Source organism: Mobula hypostoma, chromosome 30 (assembly GCF_963921235.1).
Source record: "Mobula hypostoma chromosome 30, sMobHyp1.1, whole genome shotgun sequence".
NCBI classification, from domain to species: Eukaryota; Metazoa; Chordata; class Chondrichthyes; order Myliobatiformes; family Myliobatidae; genus Mobula; species Mobula hypostoma.
Window position 1 is genome coordinate 19,265,125 of NC_086126.1, and position 19,841 is coordinate 19,284,965.

The following is a 19,841-nucleotide window of genomic DNA, read 5'->3' on the forward strand; positions in this document are numbered from 1 at the left end:
TGACCCGCTCCTGACTTTTAGCCAGGAAGTGGACCTGATTGAAGACCCTTCCTCTTCAAACTTCTTTCTGGATTGGCCACTGATCTATTACTTATTAATGATTAAAAATGAACAAGAGAAAAAATCAAACAAGAGCTCCGGCAAACAGAGCAGAACCTTGACAAACTGAAGTTATGCATGACGCACAGAAGAGGACATGATTCAAACAAGAGGACATGAGTTGAGAGTTAAGGGGCAAAAGTTTAGGGGTAATATGAAGGTGAACTTCTTTACTCAGAGAGTGGTAGCTGTGTGAAACGAGCTTCCAGCAGAAGTGGTTGAGGCAGGTTCGATTTTGTCATTTAAAGTTAAATTGGATAGATATATGGACAGGAAAGGAATGGAGGGTTATGGGCTGAGTGCAGGTTGGTAGGACTAGGTGAGAGTAAGAGTTCGGCACGGACTAGAAGGGCCGAGATGGCCTGATTCCGTGCTGTAATTGTTATATTGTTATATGGGTGGTTAAAAAGGAGTTTGGGGTGCTGGCATCCAATAAACAGGGATGTGCAAGGACAGTGATGAAATGTTGCAGTTCTATAAAACCTCGGTCAGACCACACTTGGAGCATCATATTCAGTTTGGAGCACCACACTATAGGAAGGATGTGAAGCATGAGAGAGGATACCAAGATTAGAGAGGACAGGTTGAGCAAGCTTGGGCTTTTCTCTTTGGAGTGAACTCTTTCTTTTAGGCCTCAGTCTCAACTATTCCCATTAACTACCGAGGTATCAGATACATAAATTCTTCATGCAAGATAAAGGCAGAATTATATTTTCCACACACAAAATGCTGGAGGAACTCAGCAGGCCAGGCATCATCTATGGAAAAAAGTACAGGTGACATTTCAGGTTGAGACCCTTCGGCAGGCCTGAAACGTCAACTGTACTGTTTTTCCATAGATGCCTGGCCTGCTGAGCTCCTCCAGCATTTTGTGTGTGTGTGTGTGTCTTGGATTTCCAGCCGATTTTCTCTTGTTTGTGGTGATATTTTTCATGCGAGTCCCAAATCCTTAAGTTTCGCTCTTGGCACCTGCCCATTCAATTCACAGTAATAGTAATTCTTAACACCAAATTCTGTACAGATGCTGGGGTTAAAGCAACACGCACAACACGCTGGAGGAACTCAGCAGGTCAGGCAGCATCCGTGGAAACAAACAGTCAATGTTTCGGGCCGAGACCCTTTGCCAGGACTGTAGAGGGAGGGGGCAGGGGCCCTATAAAGAAGGTGGGGGGAGGGTGGGAAGCAGAAGGCTGGTAGCTTCCAGGTGAAAAACCAGTAAGGGGAAAGATCAAGGGGTGGGGGAGGGGAGGCAGGGAGGGGATAGGCAGGAAAGGTGAAGAAGGAATAGGGGGACGCACAATAGGTAGTAGAAGGAGACGGAACCATGAGGGAGGTGATAGGCAGCTGGAGGAGGGGGCAGAGTGAATCTGGGATGGGGGAAGCGGGGGGAGGGAATTACCAGAGGTTGGAGAATTCAATGTTCATGCCAAGGGGCTGGGGACGACCCAGACGGTATATGAGGTGTTGCTCCTCCAACCTGTTTGGCCTAATCATGGCAGCAGAGGAGGCTATGTATGGACATATCCAAATGGGAATGTGAAGCAGAGTTGGAGTGGGTGGCAACCGGAAGATCCTGTCTATTGTGGAGGTACTCAATGAAGCGGTCCCCCAATCTGCGTCGAGTCTCACCGATGCAGAGGCCGCACCGGGAGCACCGGATGCAATAGATGACCCCAACAGACTCACAAGTGAAGTGTTTCCTCACCTGGAAGGACTGTTTGGGGCCCTGAATGCTGGTGAGAGAGGAGGTGTAGGGACAGGTGTAGCACTTATGCTTGCAGGGATAAGTGCCGTGTGGGAGATCCATGGGGAGGGACATGTAGACCAGGGAGTCACGGAGGGAACAAACCCTGCGGAAAGCGGACAGGGGTAGAGAGGGAAAGATGTGCTTAGCAGCGGGGTCCTGTTGAAGGTGGCGGAAGTTGCGGAGGATAATGTGCTGGATCCGGAGGCTGGTGGGGTGGTAGGTGAGGATAAGGGGAACTCTGTCCCTGTTGTGGTGACGGGAGGATGGGGTGAGGGCTGAAGTGCAGGAAATGGAAAAGATGCGGGTCAGGTCATCATTGACGACGGCAGAAGAGAAACCACGATCCTTAAAGAAAGAGGACATTTGAGGTGTCCTGGAATGGAAAGCCTCATCCTGGGATCAGATGCAGCAGAGACGGAGGAACTGGGAATAGGGAATAGCATTTTTGCATGTGGCAGGGTGAGAAGAGGTATAGTCGAGAGTCAGTGGGCTTATAAATGTCAGTGGACTGTCTGTCTCCAGAGATGGAGACTGAGAGATCGAGAAAGGGGAGAGAAGTGTCCGAGATGGACCAAGTGAATTTGAGGGCTGGGTGAAATTTAGAAGCAAAGTCAATGAAATTGACGAGCTCAACATGGGTGCAGGAAGCAGCACCAATGTAGTCATCAATGTAGCGAAGGAAAAGTTGGGGAGCAGTACCAGTATAGGTTTGGAGCACAGACTGTTCCACATGGCAGGCATAGCTGAGGCCCATGCAAGTGCCCATAGCTACACCCTTGGTCTGAAGAAAGTAGGAACAGCCAAAAGAGAAGTTATTAAGTGTGAATACCAGTTCCACCAACTGGAGGAGGGTGGTGGTGGTGGGGAACTGGTGAGGACTATTGTCCAGAAAGTAGCAGAGGGCTTTGAGGCCTTCTTGATGGGGAATGGAAGTGTATAAGGATTGGACATTCATAGTGAAAATGAAGCGGTCGGGACTGGGTATCTGGAAGTTATTGAAGAGGTGGAGGGCATGGGATGTATCCCGGATGTAGGTGGGGAGGGACTGAACTATGGGTGACAAAATGGAATCCAGGTAGGCAGATACAAGTTCGGTGGGGCAGCAGCAGGCAAAAACTATGGGTCTACCGGGACAGTCAGGCTTGTGGATCTTGGGGAGGAAAAAACCGAGCGGTATGGGGTATGGAAATTATGAGTTTTGTAGCTGAGGATGGAAGGTTTCTGGAGTTAATAAGGGCGGTGATGGTATGGGAGACAATGGTTTCTCCATGGTGGGGTCCTGTTCCAGGGGTAAGTAAGGGGAGGGGTCAAAAAGCTGCCGTTTGGCCTCAGTGAGGTAGAGGTCCATCCACCAGACTACTACGGCACCACCTTTGTCTGCAGGTTTGATGGTGAGGTTGGGATTAGTGCGGAGAGAGTGAAGGGTAATGCGTTCAGAGGGAGTGAGGTTGGATCTGGAGAGAGGAGTGGTGAAGTTGAGATGATTGATGTCTCGGCGACAGTTGGAGATGAAAAGATCGAGTGCAGGTAGAAGGCCTGGGCCAGGAGGAGGAGGAGGGTTGAAGACGGGAGAAGGGGTCATCAGTGGGGGGAGGGGAATCCTTGCCAAAGAAGTAGGCTCGGAGACGTAGGCAATGGAAGAAGATTTCAGCGTCATGGCGGGCACGGAACTCACTGAGGTGTGGACAGAGGGGGACAAAAGTGAGGCCCTTGCTAAGGACAAAACATTCTGCCTCAGAGAGGGGATGGTGAAGACACAGCAAGGGTTGGGGCTGGGGTCAGAGGAGGGTAAAGAGTGGGAGGTCTCAGGAGCGAGGGGGGTTGGGATGTTCAGGGAGAGTGGGGTTAGGGGAGGATGAGGGATCAGAGGAATGGAGGGGATGAGGGGTAGAGGGAAGGCTGGATGTCGTGGAGAGGATCGAGTGTAGTGGAGGACTAAGACCATCAGTAGGACCCAGTGGCAGTAAGAGCAGTCCCGGTCTGGAGATGGTCAGGACCTCGGTCCGAGCTGGATCTGGAGCTGGAGGTGGCAGAGCCTGTGGCCTGCAGGGCGCCAGAACTGAGGTCCGAGTTGGAAGCGAGTGAGTCCATGGCCCACCGGGGGGCTGGTGCCCACGTCCGGGAGCCCGTGGTTCCAGTCGAGGTCAGAATCAGAGGCGGATGGGTCTTCAGCCTGCCGAAGGCCCGAGAAGTCGAGGTCCAAGGGGCTGGGGTCCGGGCTGGAGGCGGTCGTCTCATGGGCTCCAGGCGGGCGAGCTTGTGGTCCTTCTTGGGTACAAGGAAGGAGAAGAAACGGTGGTTGATGGCGTGATCAGGCAGAGAATGAAGTGTAGGAGAGGTCCATGGCATTCTTAACCTCAGGGATTTCTGGGTAAGAACGGTGCCATTGGAAGTACTTACAAGCATAGTCTCTCCTCTGCCAAATGGCACCATATTTTTTTCTAAACTCGGTAGCCAGTTTAACACAGCAAGCTTCCACAAGCAATATACTGAATGTCTGCTGGCATTGTGTGATCAACAGTCAAAATCATCCTCATTTTTTTGCTATCAGATTCCAAATGTTTCCACTCTGTCATTCGTTGCCACGCCCCCCACTCCTCATATCCCCTCACCCCTCCCACTGTCAAGAGCTCGAAACTCTGCCCTGTGCTGACGCGTCTCTGGTTTCAGACCCTACTCCAATTAACGTGTAACGTTCTGCATTCCGCTTTCAGACTTCAGAATGCAGTGGTGTGTTCCAACAGCCCAGCTGTGTGACACACAGTGAAAACAACCCCAACATTAAAATGAGCAAGGAATAAGGTGTTTAACTACCAATGTCATTCTTCCTCGGCCCAGAGATATGAGGGACAAACATGACAGAGATAACTGCAGTCAGCTCATCTTCTTCTTCAGTCTGCAGAAAGTCATGCAGGAAATTCAAGGGAGGCCATTTCATCCACAGAGTTGGGACTGAAACCCATCACCACAGTGACAGTGAGAGGTGAACGGTAGGGAAGGATTTAAAAGCACGGTCGAGGAATAGAAAAACTGGCAGGGACCAGCTGGGCTGAGTTGATTCCTGACTGTACACTGGGTGTGTTGCAGATTAAATAAACACCCGAGACAGAGTTTAAAATGGAACTGATTTATTTGTCTCAGATGAAGAATATTAAACTTCAGTCCCAATGAAGGTGAAATCGATAGAAGGAATGCCAGTGACCAGGGTGCAGGACTGGGTTTGGTGAGCAGCAACAATAATCAGAGTTCGACACCGACAGTCACTTCTGAATTTGTCTCTGGATATAGGAACTGCGATTGTTAATATCCAGCTTGCTGTTTATTTAAACTTTCTCCCCAGTGTGAACTCGATAGTGTGCCACAAGGTTGCAAGACTGAGTGAATCCCTTCCCACATTCAGTGCAGGTGAACGGCCTCTCCCCGGTGTGAACTCGCTGATGCAGCTTCAGGTGAGATGACTGAGTGAATCCCTTCCCACAATGTGAGCAGGTGAACGGTTTCTCCCCAGTGTGAACTGTCTTGTGTGCCAGGAGATAAGATGAGCGAGTGAACCCCTTCCCACAGTCTGAGCAGGTGAACGGTCTCTCCCCAGTGTGAATATGCTTATGTAGCTTCAGTTGAGATGATCGAGTGAATCCCTTCCCACATTCAGAGCAGGTGAACGGCCTCTCTCCAGTGTGAACTCGCTGATGTAGCTTCAGCTGAGATGATTGAGTGAATCCCTTCCCACAGTCTGAGCAGGTGAATGGCTTCTCCCCGGTGTGAACTCGCTGATGTGCCAGTAAGTGAGCTGACTGAGTGAACCCCTTCCCACAGTCTGAGCAGGTGAATGGCCTCTCCCCAGTGTGAATTCTCTGATGTACCTTCAGCTGAGATGACTGAGTGAAACCCTTCCCACAGTCAGAGCAGGTGAATGGCCTCTCTCCAGTGTGAACTGACTGGTGTGTCAGTAGGTCAGATGACCGAATGAACCCCTTCCCACAGTTTGAGCAGGTGAACGGCCTTTCGCCAGTGTGAACTGACTGGTGTATTTGTAGGTCACATGATCGAATGAACCCCTTCCCACAGTCTGAGCAGGTGAACGGCCTCTCCCCAGTGTGAACTCGCTGGTGTACCAAGAGGGCAGATGATCCAGTGAATCCCTTCCCACACACCGAACAGGTGAACGTTCTCTCCCGAGTGTGAACTCGCTGGTGAGTCTGCAGCTGGGATGAATGATTGAATCCCTTCCCACAGTCTGAGCAGGTAAATGACCACTCCCCAGTGTGAACTGACTGGTGGGCCAGTAGGTCAGATGATCGACTGAATCCTTTCCCACAGTCGGAGCAGGTGAACGGTCTCTCCCCAGTGTGACGTCGCTGATGTGCCTTCAGTTGAGATGACTGAGTGAATCTCTTCCCACAGTCTGAGCAGGTGAACAGCATCTCCACAGTGGGAACTTGCTGGTGTGTCAACAGATCAGGTGGCCGAGTGAATCTCTTCCCGCACACGGAACAATTGAGTAGTCTGTCACTGGTGTGAATTTTCTGATCTATGTCAGCTTGGATGACAGAATGAATCACTTCCCACTGATGCAACAGATCAACAAGTGCTGGTGCGATCTCAGCCCCCGGTTCCAATGGATTTCACTAAGAGAAAAGAAAAACCACAATTTGAGACCAAAAAAAGCACTTTTACAGCTGGGACAAGATACTTCATTTCTTAGGGCCCACATCAGATTATTGGTATAACAAAGGAAATATCTGGCCACCTCTTCGATAGTGAAGTTCAATGCAAGTTTGGAAAAACAACTCCTGATCTTCCATCTGGGTACGGATCAGGCATCCAGACTGATAACAAGTTATTTCAAGTCCTGGTCATGTCCCACAGGGCTACAATCAGCACATATTACATGGCTGTTCATGGAGACTTTCTAATTACACTGCCCCTCCGCCACCCAACCGATAAGACCATAAGACACAGGAACAGAATTAGGCCATCTAGCCCATCGTGTCTGCTCCGCCATTCAATCATGGCTGATCCTTTATTTTCCTATCTTCTCCTCAACCCTAGTTCCTGACCTCCTCCCTGTAACCTTCGATGCTGTGTCCAATCAAGAACCTATCAATCTCTGCCTTAAATTACACCCAACGACCTGGCCTCCACAGCTGCTTGCATGTGGCAACAAATTCCACAAGTTCACCCACCCTCTGGCTAAAGAAATTTTTCCACACCTCTGTTTTAAATGGACACCCCTCTATCCTGAGGCTGTGTCCTCTGTCCTAGACTCCCCCATCATGGGAAACATCCTTAGCACATCAACTCTGCCTAGGCCTTTCAATATTCGAAAGGTTTCAAAGAGATCCTTCCTCATCCTTCTGAATTCCAGAGAGTACAGACCCAGAGCCATCTAATGTTTCTCATATGATAATCCTTTCATTCCTGGAATCATCCTTATGAACCTCCTCTGGACCCTCTCCAATGCCAGCACATCGTTTCTAAGATGTGGGGCCCAAAACTGTTCACAATACACGAAGTGAGGCCTCACCAGTGCTTTATAAAGCCTCAGCATCACATCCTTACTCTTGTATTCAGGACCTCTTGAAATGAATGCTAACATGGCATTTGCCTTCCTCACCACCGACTCAACCTGCAAGTTAACCTTCAGGGTGTTCTGCACAAGTCCCTCGGCATCTCAGATTCCTGGATTTTCTTCCTGTTTAGAAAATAGTCCGCACATTTATTTCTACTACCAAAGTGCGTGGCCATGCATTTTCCAACATTGTATTTCATTTGCCACTTTCTTGCCCATCTCCTAATCTGTCTGTCCTTCTGCATCCTACCTGTTTCCTCAACACTAGCTGCCCCTCCACCAATCTTTGTATCATCTGCAAACTTGGCAACAAAGCCATCTATTCCATCATCTAAATCATTTATATACAGCATAAAAAAAGTGGTCCCAACACCGACCCCTGCGGAACACCACTAGCCACTGGCAACCAACCAGAAAAAGATCCTTTTATTCCCACTCACCAATTCCTACCAATCAGCCAATACTCTGACCATTAGTAACTTTCCTGTAATACCATGGGCTCTTAAGCAGCATCATGTGTGGCACCTTGTCATAGGCCTTCTGAAAGTCCAAATATATAACATCCACTGCATCCCCTTTATCTATCCTACTTTTAATCTCAAAGAATACCAACAGGTTCATCAGGCAGGATTTTCCCTGCTGACTTTGTACCATCTTGTCCTGTGTCACCAAGTACTCCATCACCTCATCCTTAACAAGAGACTCTAACATCTTCCCAACCACTGAGGTCAGGCTAACTGGTCTATAACTTCCTTTCTGCTGCCTTCCTCCTTGCTTAAAGAGTGGAGTAATATTTGCAATTTTCCAGTCCTCTGGCACCATGCCAGAGTTCAATGATTTTTGAAAGATCAGTTCTAATGCTGCCATAATCTCCAATGCTACCTCTTTCAGAACCCTAGGGTGTAGTTCATCTGGTCCGGGTGACTTAGGCACCTTTAGGTCTTTCAGCTTTTTGAGACCTTCTCTCTTGTAACAGCAACTGCACCCACTTCTCTTCCTTCACACACTACAACATCAGGCACACTGCTAGTGCCTTAAGACCATAAGATATAGGAGCAGAATTAGGCCATTTGGCCAATCAAGCCTGCTCCTCCATTTCATCATGACTGATCAAATTTTCCTCTCAGCCTCAATCTCCTGCCTTCTCCCTGTATCCCTTCATGCCCTAACCAAGAGTCTATCAACCTGTCTTAAATATACATAAAGACTTGGCCTCCACAGCTGCCTGTGGCAACAAATTCCACAGATTCACCACTCTCTAGCTAAAGAAATTCCTCTTCATCTCCATTCTAAAAGGATGCCCCTTTATTTTGATGCTGTGTCCTCTGGTCTTAGACCGTCCCACCACAGGAAATATCCTTACCACATCCACTCTATCAAGGCCTTTTACCATTTGATAGGTCACCCCTCATTCTTCTGAATTCCGGTGAACACAGGTCCAGAGACATCGAATGCTCTTCATATGACAAGCCACTCAATCCTGGAATCATTTTCATGACCTTCTCCACTTTCAGCACATCCTTTCTAAGATAGGGGGCCCAAAACTGCTCACAATATTCCAAGTGAGGCCTCATCAGTGTTTTAAAAAGTCTCAACATTACATCCTTGCTTTTATATTCTACTCCTCTTGAAATGAATGCTAACATCACATTTGCCTTCCTCACCACAGACTGAACCTGCAAAGTAACCTTTAGGGAATACTGCACAAGGACTCCCAAGACCCTTTGTGCCTCAGTTTTTTTCTATTTTTCTCTCCATGCTGAAAATAGTCTCTTTTCATTTCTCCTACCAAAGTGCATGACCATACACTTCCCAATGCTGTATTCCATCTGCCACTTCTTTGTCCATACTCCTAATCTGTCCACGTCCTTCTGTACATTTCCTCGAAACTACCTGGCCCTCCACCTACCTTGATATCATCGGCAAACTTTGCAACAAAGCCATCAATTCCATCATCCGAATCACTGACATAAATGTAAAAAGAATCAGTCTCAACACAGACCCACCTAGAATACCACTAGTCACCGGCAGCCAACCAGAAAAGGTGCCCTTTATTTTCACTCTTTGCCTCCTGCCAATCAGCCACTACTTTAAACATGCTCGAATCTTTCCTGCAATACCATGAGCTCGTAGCTTGTTAAGCTCTCCTGTGTAAGTGAAAAGGGGGTTGGAGTACGGGATAGGAAGGGTTAAGTGGTGTATGTGACCTGGAAAATATAGCAGGGGCGGGAACTAGACAACAGAACCGGGCACGGTTAGCATGTTGCAACTGCATGCTCATCTCTTAGAACAGAAGCGCTTACTGACCTGTACCTCTGCACGTGAAGCTGTTGTGACCATGATGAAATTGCTAACCACAAAACTGTCATAAGCATGGACAGGGGAAACAGGTGCTAACTGAAACCATTTCTTTTGGATATAAATGTAACCTTGTACTCGTGCTAGGCAGACTTGATTGCCAAACGCTGCAGATGTGTATGGTGGTTACCTCTCCTCGTATCAAATTAAATAAAGAATGGATCAAGCGAAAATGTGGCCTCTTGAGTGTTTTCTCCGACTGAATGTCAAATCGGTATGGACAATTTGGCGAGCCAGCCAGGAGTTCCAACGGGAGCCTCCAGCGATCCTGGTGTTAGTGAACTAGCGATCCACTGGACGCCGCTGAGACGGACGGGCCCACAGGGTGACTTTCCCCCGGTCCTCTCACGGTCTCCTTTGATTGATTGTTCCCTGTTGAGGGTTCCTGTTGAGCTGCTCAGCGGACTCCACGAACCACAGTCGGTAGAGGCCATGAGGGTAAGTGGTTTTAACGTTGATTGATTTCTGATAAGAGAATCTGTATGAGAAATAGTGTGTAGAAAACAGGGAGTCCGGGACTCCGAGGCCAGGGGCCGACGCGCAGAGAAATAGTGTCTGAAAAACAGGGAGTCCGGGACTCCGAGGTCGGGGCTGACGCGCAGGATTTGTCTTGGAGGTCCGGGACCTCAATAAGGGGTTAGAATCCCCGACCAAGTATTGTGAGTATTAAAGCCTGCCGGTGCTAATAAATTGGGCAGCAGGTTAGTGGCAGTAACCTATTACATTTTAAAGCTGGTAACCATTCTAATTGGCGTAGGAGGGGACGGGGCGTGTAGATTAAATTGATCAGGACAGGGCAGAGCAGACGTTTGGCCAAACACAGGGGAAGTGGCTCTCCCCTGCAGTCTATCCGGATGCTGTAAAAACAGTTTGGTGTACACTTGTGAACTAGTGGAAATCTCACTTTTCTACGAGTGACTGAGTTGGGGTCGCCTCGCACGCAAGTACTGCAGTAAAAAGAATCGGGGAGGCGCGGGAGATATTTCACTGAAACTGCATCCAGCCTTAGACTGGTTGTTAAGATGGGAAATCCCCCACACGAAGATCAGGACCTTGAAGTGGATGCAGGAGTAAAGTGATAAACATGGGTCAGACTTTGGATAAGGGGGACATTACCACCCCATTCGGAAAGATGTGTAAGGAAAATCCAGAGCTAGAAAAGAATCCAAGACGTCTTGGTGTGCACTTAAATGAAAGATTCGGCGGGGGGGGGGGGATTGGCCGTTGGGGGGACCTGGACAAATGCAAAAAAGCAGTGACTGAAGTCTGGAAGCAAAATTGCTCTCAATAATGGAAATATTTGATTACGAAGTGGGTAAAAGTAGCGGACAGATTAAATGAGCGTTCCAGACAGACATCCTGGGAAGAAAATGCCAAAAAAAAATGAAACATCCCTATTACTAATGATCAGGGCCAGGTCCAATCATATGTGGTTTTAAAGGCCTTATATGAATTATTTGATAAACAACAAATTAAATCAACTAGGAAAGGTGCACCTTTGGATGTGTCAGGACTGCAGCTTTTATTTGACACCAGCGAAGAAACCAACAATGAGGATGTAATAGTTCCTTCAGCCCCTGCAGAAATCCCACTCCCTCCCCCACCCAGTTTACCAGATTCTTCAGGTCAGGTCTCGAAACCAACCCCCTATTCTCCTATCCCTACATCAACCCCCGTGACGGCCCCCGTCCCAGCATCCTCCATACTTCCCGGGACTATTACTAATGGTGGATCAGGTACCCCACAATTTTCGGACTATGTTGCTACTAAAGCATTACCCACCGCCTAAAGCATGGTCACGGCAGCTGCTAATATCACCCTTCAGCAGCCAGTAACAGTTTATACCTCCCACATGATTACGCTGCTCACTACACACAGTACCCAACATCTTACCCAGGCCCACCTTAATCAATACGAGATTGCTCTCCTTCAGAACCCTCTCCTTACTTTTGAATATTGCTCTGCTATCAATCCAGCGTCCTTTTTACAGGAGCCACCGACACCCCTAACCAACCCCCCTCACTCTTGCATAGAACTTAACTACTTTCTTACCTCTCCCCGACCTGACCTTTCTGACCGTGCACTACCCAACCCTGACCTTACTCTTTTCGTGGACGGATCCTCTTCAATCTCCCCTGCAGGTGACCGGGTGGCTGGCTACGCTGTGACACCTCCCTCCCAGACCTTAGAAGCAGCGGCCCTTAAACCTCCCGTTTCAGCCCAGAAGGCGGAATTGTTCGCCCTTACTAGGGCTTGCATTTTAGCCTCGGGAGTCAGCGCAAATATATATACGGACTCCCGCTATGCCTTTGGCGTCGCCCATGACTTCGGGTCTCTCTGGGCACAGTGCGGATTCCAGACCTCAACGTGCAGGGCAAATATATATACGGACTCCTGCTATGCCTTTGGCATTGCCCATGACTTCGGGTCTCTCTGGGCGCAGCGCGGATTCTAGACCTCGACGGGCAAACCTATTGCCAATTCTGATTATATCTTCAACTTACTTAAAGCCATACTGTTGCCCTCCAAATTGGCAATTATCAAATGCGCTGCCCATTTAACAGAGGCCTCCTCGGTGACCCAAGGTAACTCCCGCGCCGACGTGGCAGTGAATGAGACATCCCTACTTGGCCCCTGGGAAGTGAGCACAGAACAGCGTGCATTGCTATCACGCAGACCCCCTAATGGTCCTGACATATCCACCATTTTGCAGTCCCAGGGGGACGCCCCTGAGGCTGAGATTGACCTGTGGTGCGGCCACAATTGCATTCAAGACTCTGTAACGCGTCTCTGGCAGACACCAGCAGGACAAGTATGTGCCCCAGATGCATGGTTACCCCTTCTTGTCGATAAACTATACACTGATACACATCTGGGCAAGGAGGGAATGTGTGCGATATTGCTAAGAACCTGGTGGAGCCCTAACATGCAAGAGGCAGAAGGATAGAGCCAGGCGATGCCTAACCTGCCAGAAGGTAAACCCTGGAAAATATTTCAAATGCGGAAGAGGCCGGACTCCACTTCCGGGAGGGCCTTTTGAAGTGTTACAAATGGACTTTATTGAGCTGCCTCGAGTACACTGTTACAAATATTGCTTGGTGATAGTAGACGTGTTTAGCAGGTGGATAAGAGGCTTTTCCGACCACCAATAACAAAGCAAGTGCGGTGGTTAAGATATTAGTAAAGGACATCATACCACGATTTGGAATCCCCTGTCGCCTGTCTTCAGACAATGGGCCACACTTCATTGGAAAGATCAATAAGGAACTCTGTGAATTACTAAAGATAGATCAGCAGTTCCATTGCTCCCACCACCCTGTAGCGGCAGGACTGGTGGAAAGGGCTAATGGGATACTAAAGGACAAATTGACTACACTAACCTTAGAGACCGGACAGAACTGGTTGAAAGTGCTTCCGCTGGCATTATATCATATGTGGATCACTCCCCAGATTGGGACAGGACTAACCACAGCAGAGATAGTTTATGGACGACCTGGTAGGACTCCCTGGGACAGTGACAGACCTCCCCCTCCCGTAGTGGACTTACAAGTAATGGGACAAGAATTACAGGACTATTGTAGGCAATTAACTCTCTCTTTGAAGTTCCTCCATACTCAGGTTGTGGAAGCCTATAAGGAGGGAGCAAACGACAGCGACTGGCCTAACCCCGAACCTGGCGACTGGGTGCTGATCCGAGACTGGGAAAGACCAAAGTTGGGACCTCGGTGGAAGGGACCGCACCAGGTCCTCCTGCAGACCCCTTTAGCGGTCAAGGTGGAAGGACAAGAGCGTTGGATCCATCTGAGCGGCTGCAAACCCTGGGACCCAGAATCACCAGGAACTATGAAGGACTAAAAGAGTACTGATCATTGTACTAAGATTGTCCCCTGTGTATTATTGAACTTTGCCTTTTTGGAGTGCTACAGCCCTAAAACCGTGCCCAGGGGGATGGAAGGTAGGATAACTTTGATTGTTTGTATCCTTTTAGGGATAGTAGGAGCTATGGGTAGGATCAGGGGAAGAGTACATACCTGCGATACAGAGCGGGAAAACAGGGTATATCATCTCTGCAGTCAGGATGTTCTGATGTGTGAGGGTGACCGGGATGATGAATTAGGGGAATGGAACATTACCAAGATCAACTACTGTACCGGAAAGCTTAAGCAACCGGTCCACTGGGCTAGTCCTAGACGGAAGGAACTCTTGGGTCCTCCCATGTCAGTACCGAAGCTGCAGGTTTGATTTTGACTGCAGAAGGAACCTTATGGAGAACCAACTAGAAAACCAGTCCTATAAAGGAAGATGTTCCCGGGGAGCCCTAAAAGGGACCTCAACATCCTTAGTGGGCTCAAAGAGGGGCACCTTGAGAAAAAAAAAGGAATTAGGGTTTCACTGAAAGCTCCACGCTTGGAAGACCCCCCCCCCCGCCCGCCCTTGGGATATATCAGTGAAAATTACTTTCAAAAGGTACATAGACGATTATTTGGAACCACTATCATCTGTTATCCTCCCCCCACGAGTGTCTCTTCCCTATTCACTATCTTCCCGCACTTACCAACCTTTCCAGCACGCCCCCCGCAACAGTACCTTGCGGAAGGAAAGGAGGGTGAAACTTACCTATGACCCCACCAAGGCCCCTGTGGCCGACTGTCTATTTCCTCTGGCTAACATTACATGGACAAGTACCTTTTTTTACCTATGTACCTTTTGAAAGTAATTTTCACTAATATATCCCAAGGGCGGGGGGGGGGGCGGGGGCCTTCCAAGCGTGGAGCTTTCAGTGAAACCCTAATTCCATTTTTTTTCTTTTTCCTCAAGGTGCCCCTCTTTGAGCCCACTAAGGATGTTGAGGTCCACTGTTACAATACGGAATGGTTTAAGAGAGACCTCTGGTGGAAGGGCAACTCCAAACCCCCGCAGGGAGGGCCAGGCTATGAGAACCGTTACAACGGGACAGGATGGGGATGCTCCGACATTCATGCCTGCACACCCCTCGCCTGCCTATATGACATCTGTGAAAGAAGGCAGTGTTGCCCCTCGAACAAATGGCAGAGTGTGCCCCTGTCCCGAGCAGAACACCTTCTATGCGGAGAATGAAACCGCACACACCTCCCAGTCTATAACCACCTGTTCCCCCACCCGGACTACATCGAGGGGACCAAATGGGCCTCCTGTCCTCCCGGTAAAAGCCCAAGTGCCTGGAAGGACCATGGGTATCTGATGACAGCCAAGGGGTGTGCTGAAACCCTGTACACTTCTTAGGGGTATTTCTTCTTCTACAGTGGCATGGCCACCAATTTCCTGGAATATCCCTATTCTTCCTCAGTGGTCTATGGCACCTTCTTCCCCACTGCGGTTCCCTGCCCAGGGGCCTGGGGACCCCTGGCACCGCCACCTGCAAGACTTAAGAGAGAGGTATCCCAAGAGTTCTGTACAGGCTACCGGAAACTGACTACCCTCACCCCGGGACAAGTGGCTGGGTATGGGGCGGCCGGCTTTTTCTCCCTCGGGGCTTCTGGAGCTGTCATGGCAACCCACAATAGGAACTACTTAGCTTGCGGCCTCACAAGTCTTGGAAACGCTACCCGGGGGGCATTAAAGCTCATAACAGACAACCTTAGCCAACTACGCCTCCTCTCCACGCAGAACCATTATGCCCTTGATTATCTCCTTGCAAAGGAAGGTGGGATATATGTTATCGTAAAAGACCAATGCATAATGGGCCTGGACGATGCCACTGCAAACATAACACCCTATGTGAACCAAATAGATGAACATTTAGGATCAATTAAGGAAGGAACAGACTGGGGAGGATGGGGAAACTGGGGATTAGGAGCATGGAAGGACTGGTTGATTAATGGTGCCATCTATGCACTAACCACTATCATGGGAATCTTTGTCTGTATTGCCGTAGTAAAGTGTGTTCTGAACCGAATGATGGCCTCCCTAGGGGACTTAATGCCGGCAAAACCAATGATGGTAGTGAAGAACCCTGTAGAAGCCGGTGAGCTGCTTGAACCGATACCTGAGGATTTCCATGATATTGGTGGTTACCATTGAGATGATAAAAGGAGGGAAAGTGTAAGTGAAAAGGGGGTTGGAGTACGGGATAGGAAGGGTTAAGCGGTGTATGTGACCTGGAAAATATAGCAGGGGCGGGAACTAGACAACAGAACCGGGCACGGTTAGGATGTTGCAACTGCATGCTCATCTCTTAGAACAGAAGCGCTTACTGACCTGTACCTCTGTACGTGAAGCTGTTGTGACCATGATGAAATTGCTAACCACAAAACCGTCATAAGCGTGGACAGGGGAAACAGGTGCTAACTGAAACCATTTCTTTTGGATATAAATGTAACCTTGTACTTGTGCTAGGCAGAGTTGATTGCCAGACGCTGTAGATGCGTATGGTGGTTACCTCTCCTCATATCAAATTAAATAAAGAATTGATCGAGCGAAAACGTGGCCTCTGAGTGTTTTCTCCGACTGAATGACAAATCGGTATGGACACTCCTTTGTCTATCCTGATTGTTATTTCTTCAAAGAATCCAACCGATTTGTCAGGCAAGATGAGGAAACTAGGCTGGCTACAGCCTATAGTTTCCTTCTGTCTGCCTCTCGCTTTTTGAAGTGTGGAATGATATTTACAATCTTCCAGTTTCCCAAGGACCTGTTCTCTAGTTATGGTAACTACACACAGTTCATTACCCTTGACACCAGGAGCTTCCACCATACTGCTGGTGTCTTACTCAGTGAAGACTCATGCAAAATACTTCTTAAGTTCATCTACCATTTCAATGCTCCCCATTACTGCCTCTCCAGCATCGTTTCCCAGCGGTCTGATATCCACTCTCGCCTCTCTTTTACACTTTATGTAGCTGAAGAAACTTTGGGTTTCCTATTTAATATTATTAGCTGGCTTACTTGCCTCCGAATAGCTTCCAGAAATTCCAGCCATTGCTGCTCTGTTGCCATCCCTGCCAGTGTCCTTCTCCAATGAATTCTGGCCAATTCATCTCTCCTGCCTCTGTAATTTCCTTTACTTCACTGTAATACTGATATATCTGACTTTAGCTTCTCTTTCTCAAATTTCAGGCTGAATACGATCATATGATTACTTGCGCCTCAAGTTGACAGCGATTGATGCGTGGTGAATTCCGCCCGCCGCCCAGGTGACTGATGGTGGTGAAGCCATTGATGATAATGCCAAGGACTATGAAGGGAAAGGCAGTCATATTTCCGTTTGGAGTGTGGCATTCTTCTGATGTGGAAGCTGCAGGTCACTTGTTACCCAGGACAACGGTAACAAAGATATTAATATGTACCCAGAGACAGTGATACAGAAGATGTTCTCATGGGTGGAAAGGTCCAGAACAAGAGGAGGTAAGAGAAACGCGATTTTCTCAAATAACTATGTATGCATATGTGTGTGTAAATATGTATGTTGTGTGTGCAAATATTCATGAGTATGTATGTGTGAGTATATGTAAATATGTGTGTGTAAATGTGTGTTTACATGCATAAGTATGTATATGTGCATGCGTAAGTGTTCGTAAATATGTGTGCATATATTTGTGTATCTGTTTATGTGTATTTATATGCACATGTGTGTACATATGTATAAATGTGTGTGTATGTGTATGCATGTGTGTATATGTTAGTGTATATTTGTGTGTGTGTATAGGTGTAGGTTTGTGTGTAGGATCAGAGGGATCTTGGGGTCCGAGTCCAGAGGACACTCAAAGCTGCTGCACAGGGTGACAATGTTGTTAAGAAAGCATGCGGTGTATCAGCCTTCATCGACCGTGGGATTGAGTTGAAGAGCCATGAGGTAATGTTGCAGCTCTATAGGAGCCTGGTCAGACCCGACTTGGAGTACCCTGCTCAGTTCTAGTCACCTCACTACAGGAAGGATGTGGAAACTATAGAAAGGGTGCAGAGGAGATTTACAAGGATGTTGCCTGGATTGGGGAGCATGCCTTATGAGAATAGGTTGAGTGAACCTGGCCTTTTCTCCTTGGAGCGACGGAGGATAAGACGTGACCTGATAGGGGTGTATAAGATGATGACAGGCATTTATCATGAGGATAGTCAGAGGCTTTTTTCCCTGGGATGAAATGGGTAACATGAGGGGGCATAGTTTTAAGGTGCTTGGAAGAAGGTACAGAGGGAATGTCAGGGAAAATTTTTAACACAGAGGGTGACAGCTGTGTGGAATGTACTGCCGACGACAGTGATGTAAATGAAGAGCAGGTGCAAGAAGGAAATATAGGAAATGAATGAGTGAAATACAAAAGTCCAATAGAATTATGGATTTTAAAGTAAAATTAGAACATGTAACTTCTACTTTTAGAATAGAGGCAGATACAATAGGGTCTTTTAAGAGACTCAGATAGGTAGATAGAGCTGAGAAAAATAGAGGGCAATGTAGTAGGGAAATTCTAAGCAGTTTCTCGAGTAGGTTAGAGTCATTGTGTGTCGAAGGGCCTGTAAGGTGCTGTAGATTTCTCTGTTCTATGTAACTAAAGCTGATGGGAGGATTTTGTTCCGTTTTCCCATGCAGCACTTGGATTTAGATGCCCGACAGATCCATACAGCTGCATTTCCAAACACGCCCCACTGCCTGCCAGGGAAAGACCCGGAGGTATGACCATCTGCCCCGAACCAAAGACCCGTCTATCGGCCGAAACGAGGTGCTGCAGAAATGGCGGCAGCATAAAGCTCCCTGGAGGCCGGGTACGGATCGTGGGGCTGAGAGAGAGGGGAAGGACAGGAGTGCGGGGCCACGGCGTGTCTGCGGCTCACAGCAATTGCCTCCCCTCCACTCCCCACTCCCCGACCCGGCCCAGCCCAGCCCCGCCCCGCTCCTACCTGCTGCCAACCCTCCCGAGCCCAGCCGTCGCTCGCCGTCCGCCGTCCGGAAACCTCGCGCATGCGCGTCTGAAGCGCGGAGGTTTCTGGGTGCGTGAGGCGGCAGAGTGCTGTAGGGACTCAGCGGAGGAGTGAATAGTCTAGGCGTTGTGGACAACTTTATTCCTCTCCTGATCCTCCAGCATTTTGCAGACTTAAACTAATTTTTCCCCCTCTCAGTTTCCAAAAATGCTGCTTATCTTTCACTTGTCACTTCCTCCTACTTCCCGCAAACTCTAGCCCCCGCCATGTCCGGAGCCCCAAATCCATGATTGGTGCTGGGCCCCTCTTTTGTTTCTGGCCTAGCTCCATCAAAGATGTAACTACTATTCTGCTGTCACATGTTCAAGGGGAGTGTGGTAATGCAACAACCCAGCTGTTGAGCAGGGGATTTAACCACCCATGACATTCTTCCTTTGCCAAGAGCCCTGAGAAATGGGGATTATTCGGGGCACATCCCCAGTGAACTCACCGCAGTCTGCTGAAAGACATACAGGAAATCCAACATAAAGCTCTTCACCCACAGACCAGTGACCCAGTTGCAACCTAAACATTAAAGGGTGAGTGATTGGTGAACTGCAGCATGGATTTGAAAGCACTGCTGTGGAACAGGGACAGGAGCAGGTACCATACGGACTGAGTGGCCTCTCTCCTGTACATTGGCCATGTGATACCAGTGAGCCCCTGAGACACAGGGTTTGATTTGTTGATTTTATCACAGATCTACAACAGTCTATTTTAAAGCAAAACATCAGGAGAACTCCCCACCCCCCATGCACAGTGATCAGGGTTCACTCCTGTTGTGCTGAGCAGCCAGAGAGACATTCAAAAGTACAGCACAGAAACAGGCCCTGAGGCCTATCTAGGCCCCACCAAGCCATTCAAACTGCCTACCGTCATCAATCAGCAGCGGGACGCCGGACAATAGTCCTATCATCCATGTACTTAACTAAAAATCTCATAATTCAAGCTCGTGTGAACCACTTGCACTGGCAGCTTGTTCCACACTCTCACGACCCTCTGAGTGAAGAAGTTTCCCCTCATGTTCTTCTTAAACTTTTCACCTTTCACCCAATCTACAGTCCAATGAATAAAGTCCAATAATTCTTTATAACTCAGGCCCTCGTGTCCCACCTACATACTTGTAAATTTTCT

At 48.5% G+C, this 19,841-nt stretch overlaps 1 protein-coding gene across 3 annotated transcripts; it reads right to left on the reverse strand.

Annotated features, from left to right (window-relative positions):
• Window positions 1-994: 994 nt before the first annotated feature.
• On the reverse strand, window positions 995-18,722 carry LOC134339632 (zinc finger protein 239-like). Of its 3 annotated transcripts, none has more exons than XM_063036310.1 (2): window positions 18,648-18,722; window positions 995-6,474 (listed from the first exon to the last, which is right to left on the reverse strand). In XM_063036310.1, exon 2 carries the CDS (start codon window positions 6,268-6,270, stop codon window positions 5,170-5,172), a length of 1,101 nt encoding a protein of 366 aa, XP_062892380.1. In that variant the 5' UTR covers window positions 6,271-6,474; window positions 18,648-18,722; the 3' UTR covers window positions 995-5,169. The 3 variants fall into 3 exon arrangements, with proteins under 3 accessions (XP_062892380.1, XP_062892382.1, XP_062892381.1); XM_063036312.1 differs by lacking the exon at window positions 18,648-18,722 and adding an exon at window positions 12,281-12,614; XM_063036311.1 differs by lacking the exon at window positions 18,648-18,722 and adding an exon at window positions 9,726-10,495.
• Window positions 18,723-19,841: the final 1,119 nt, after the last annotated feature.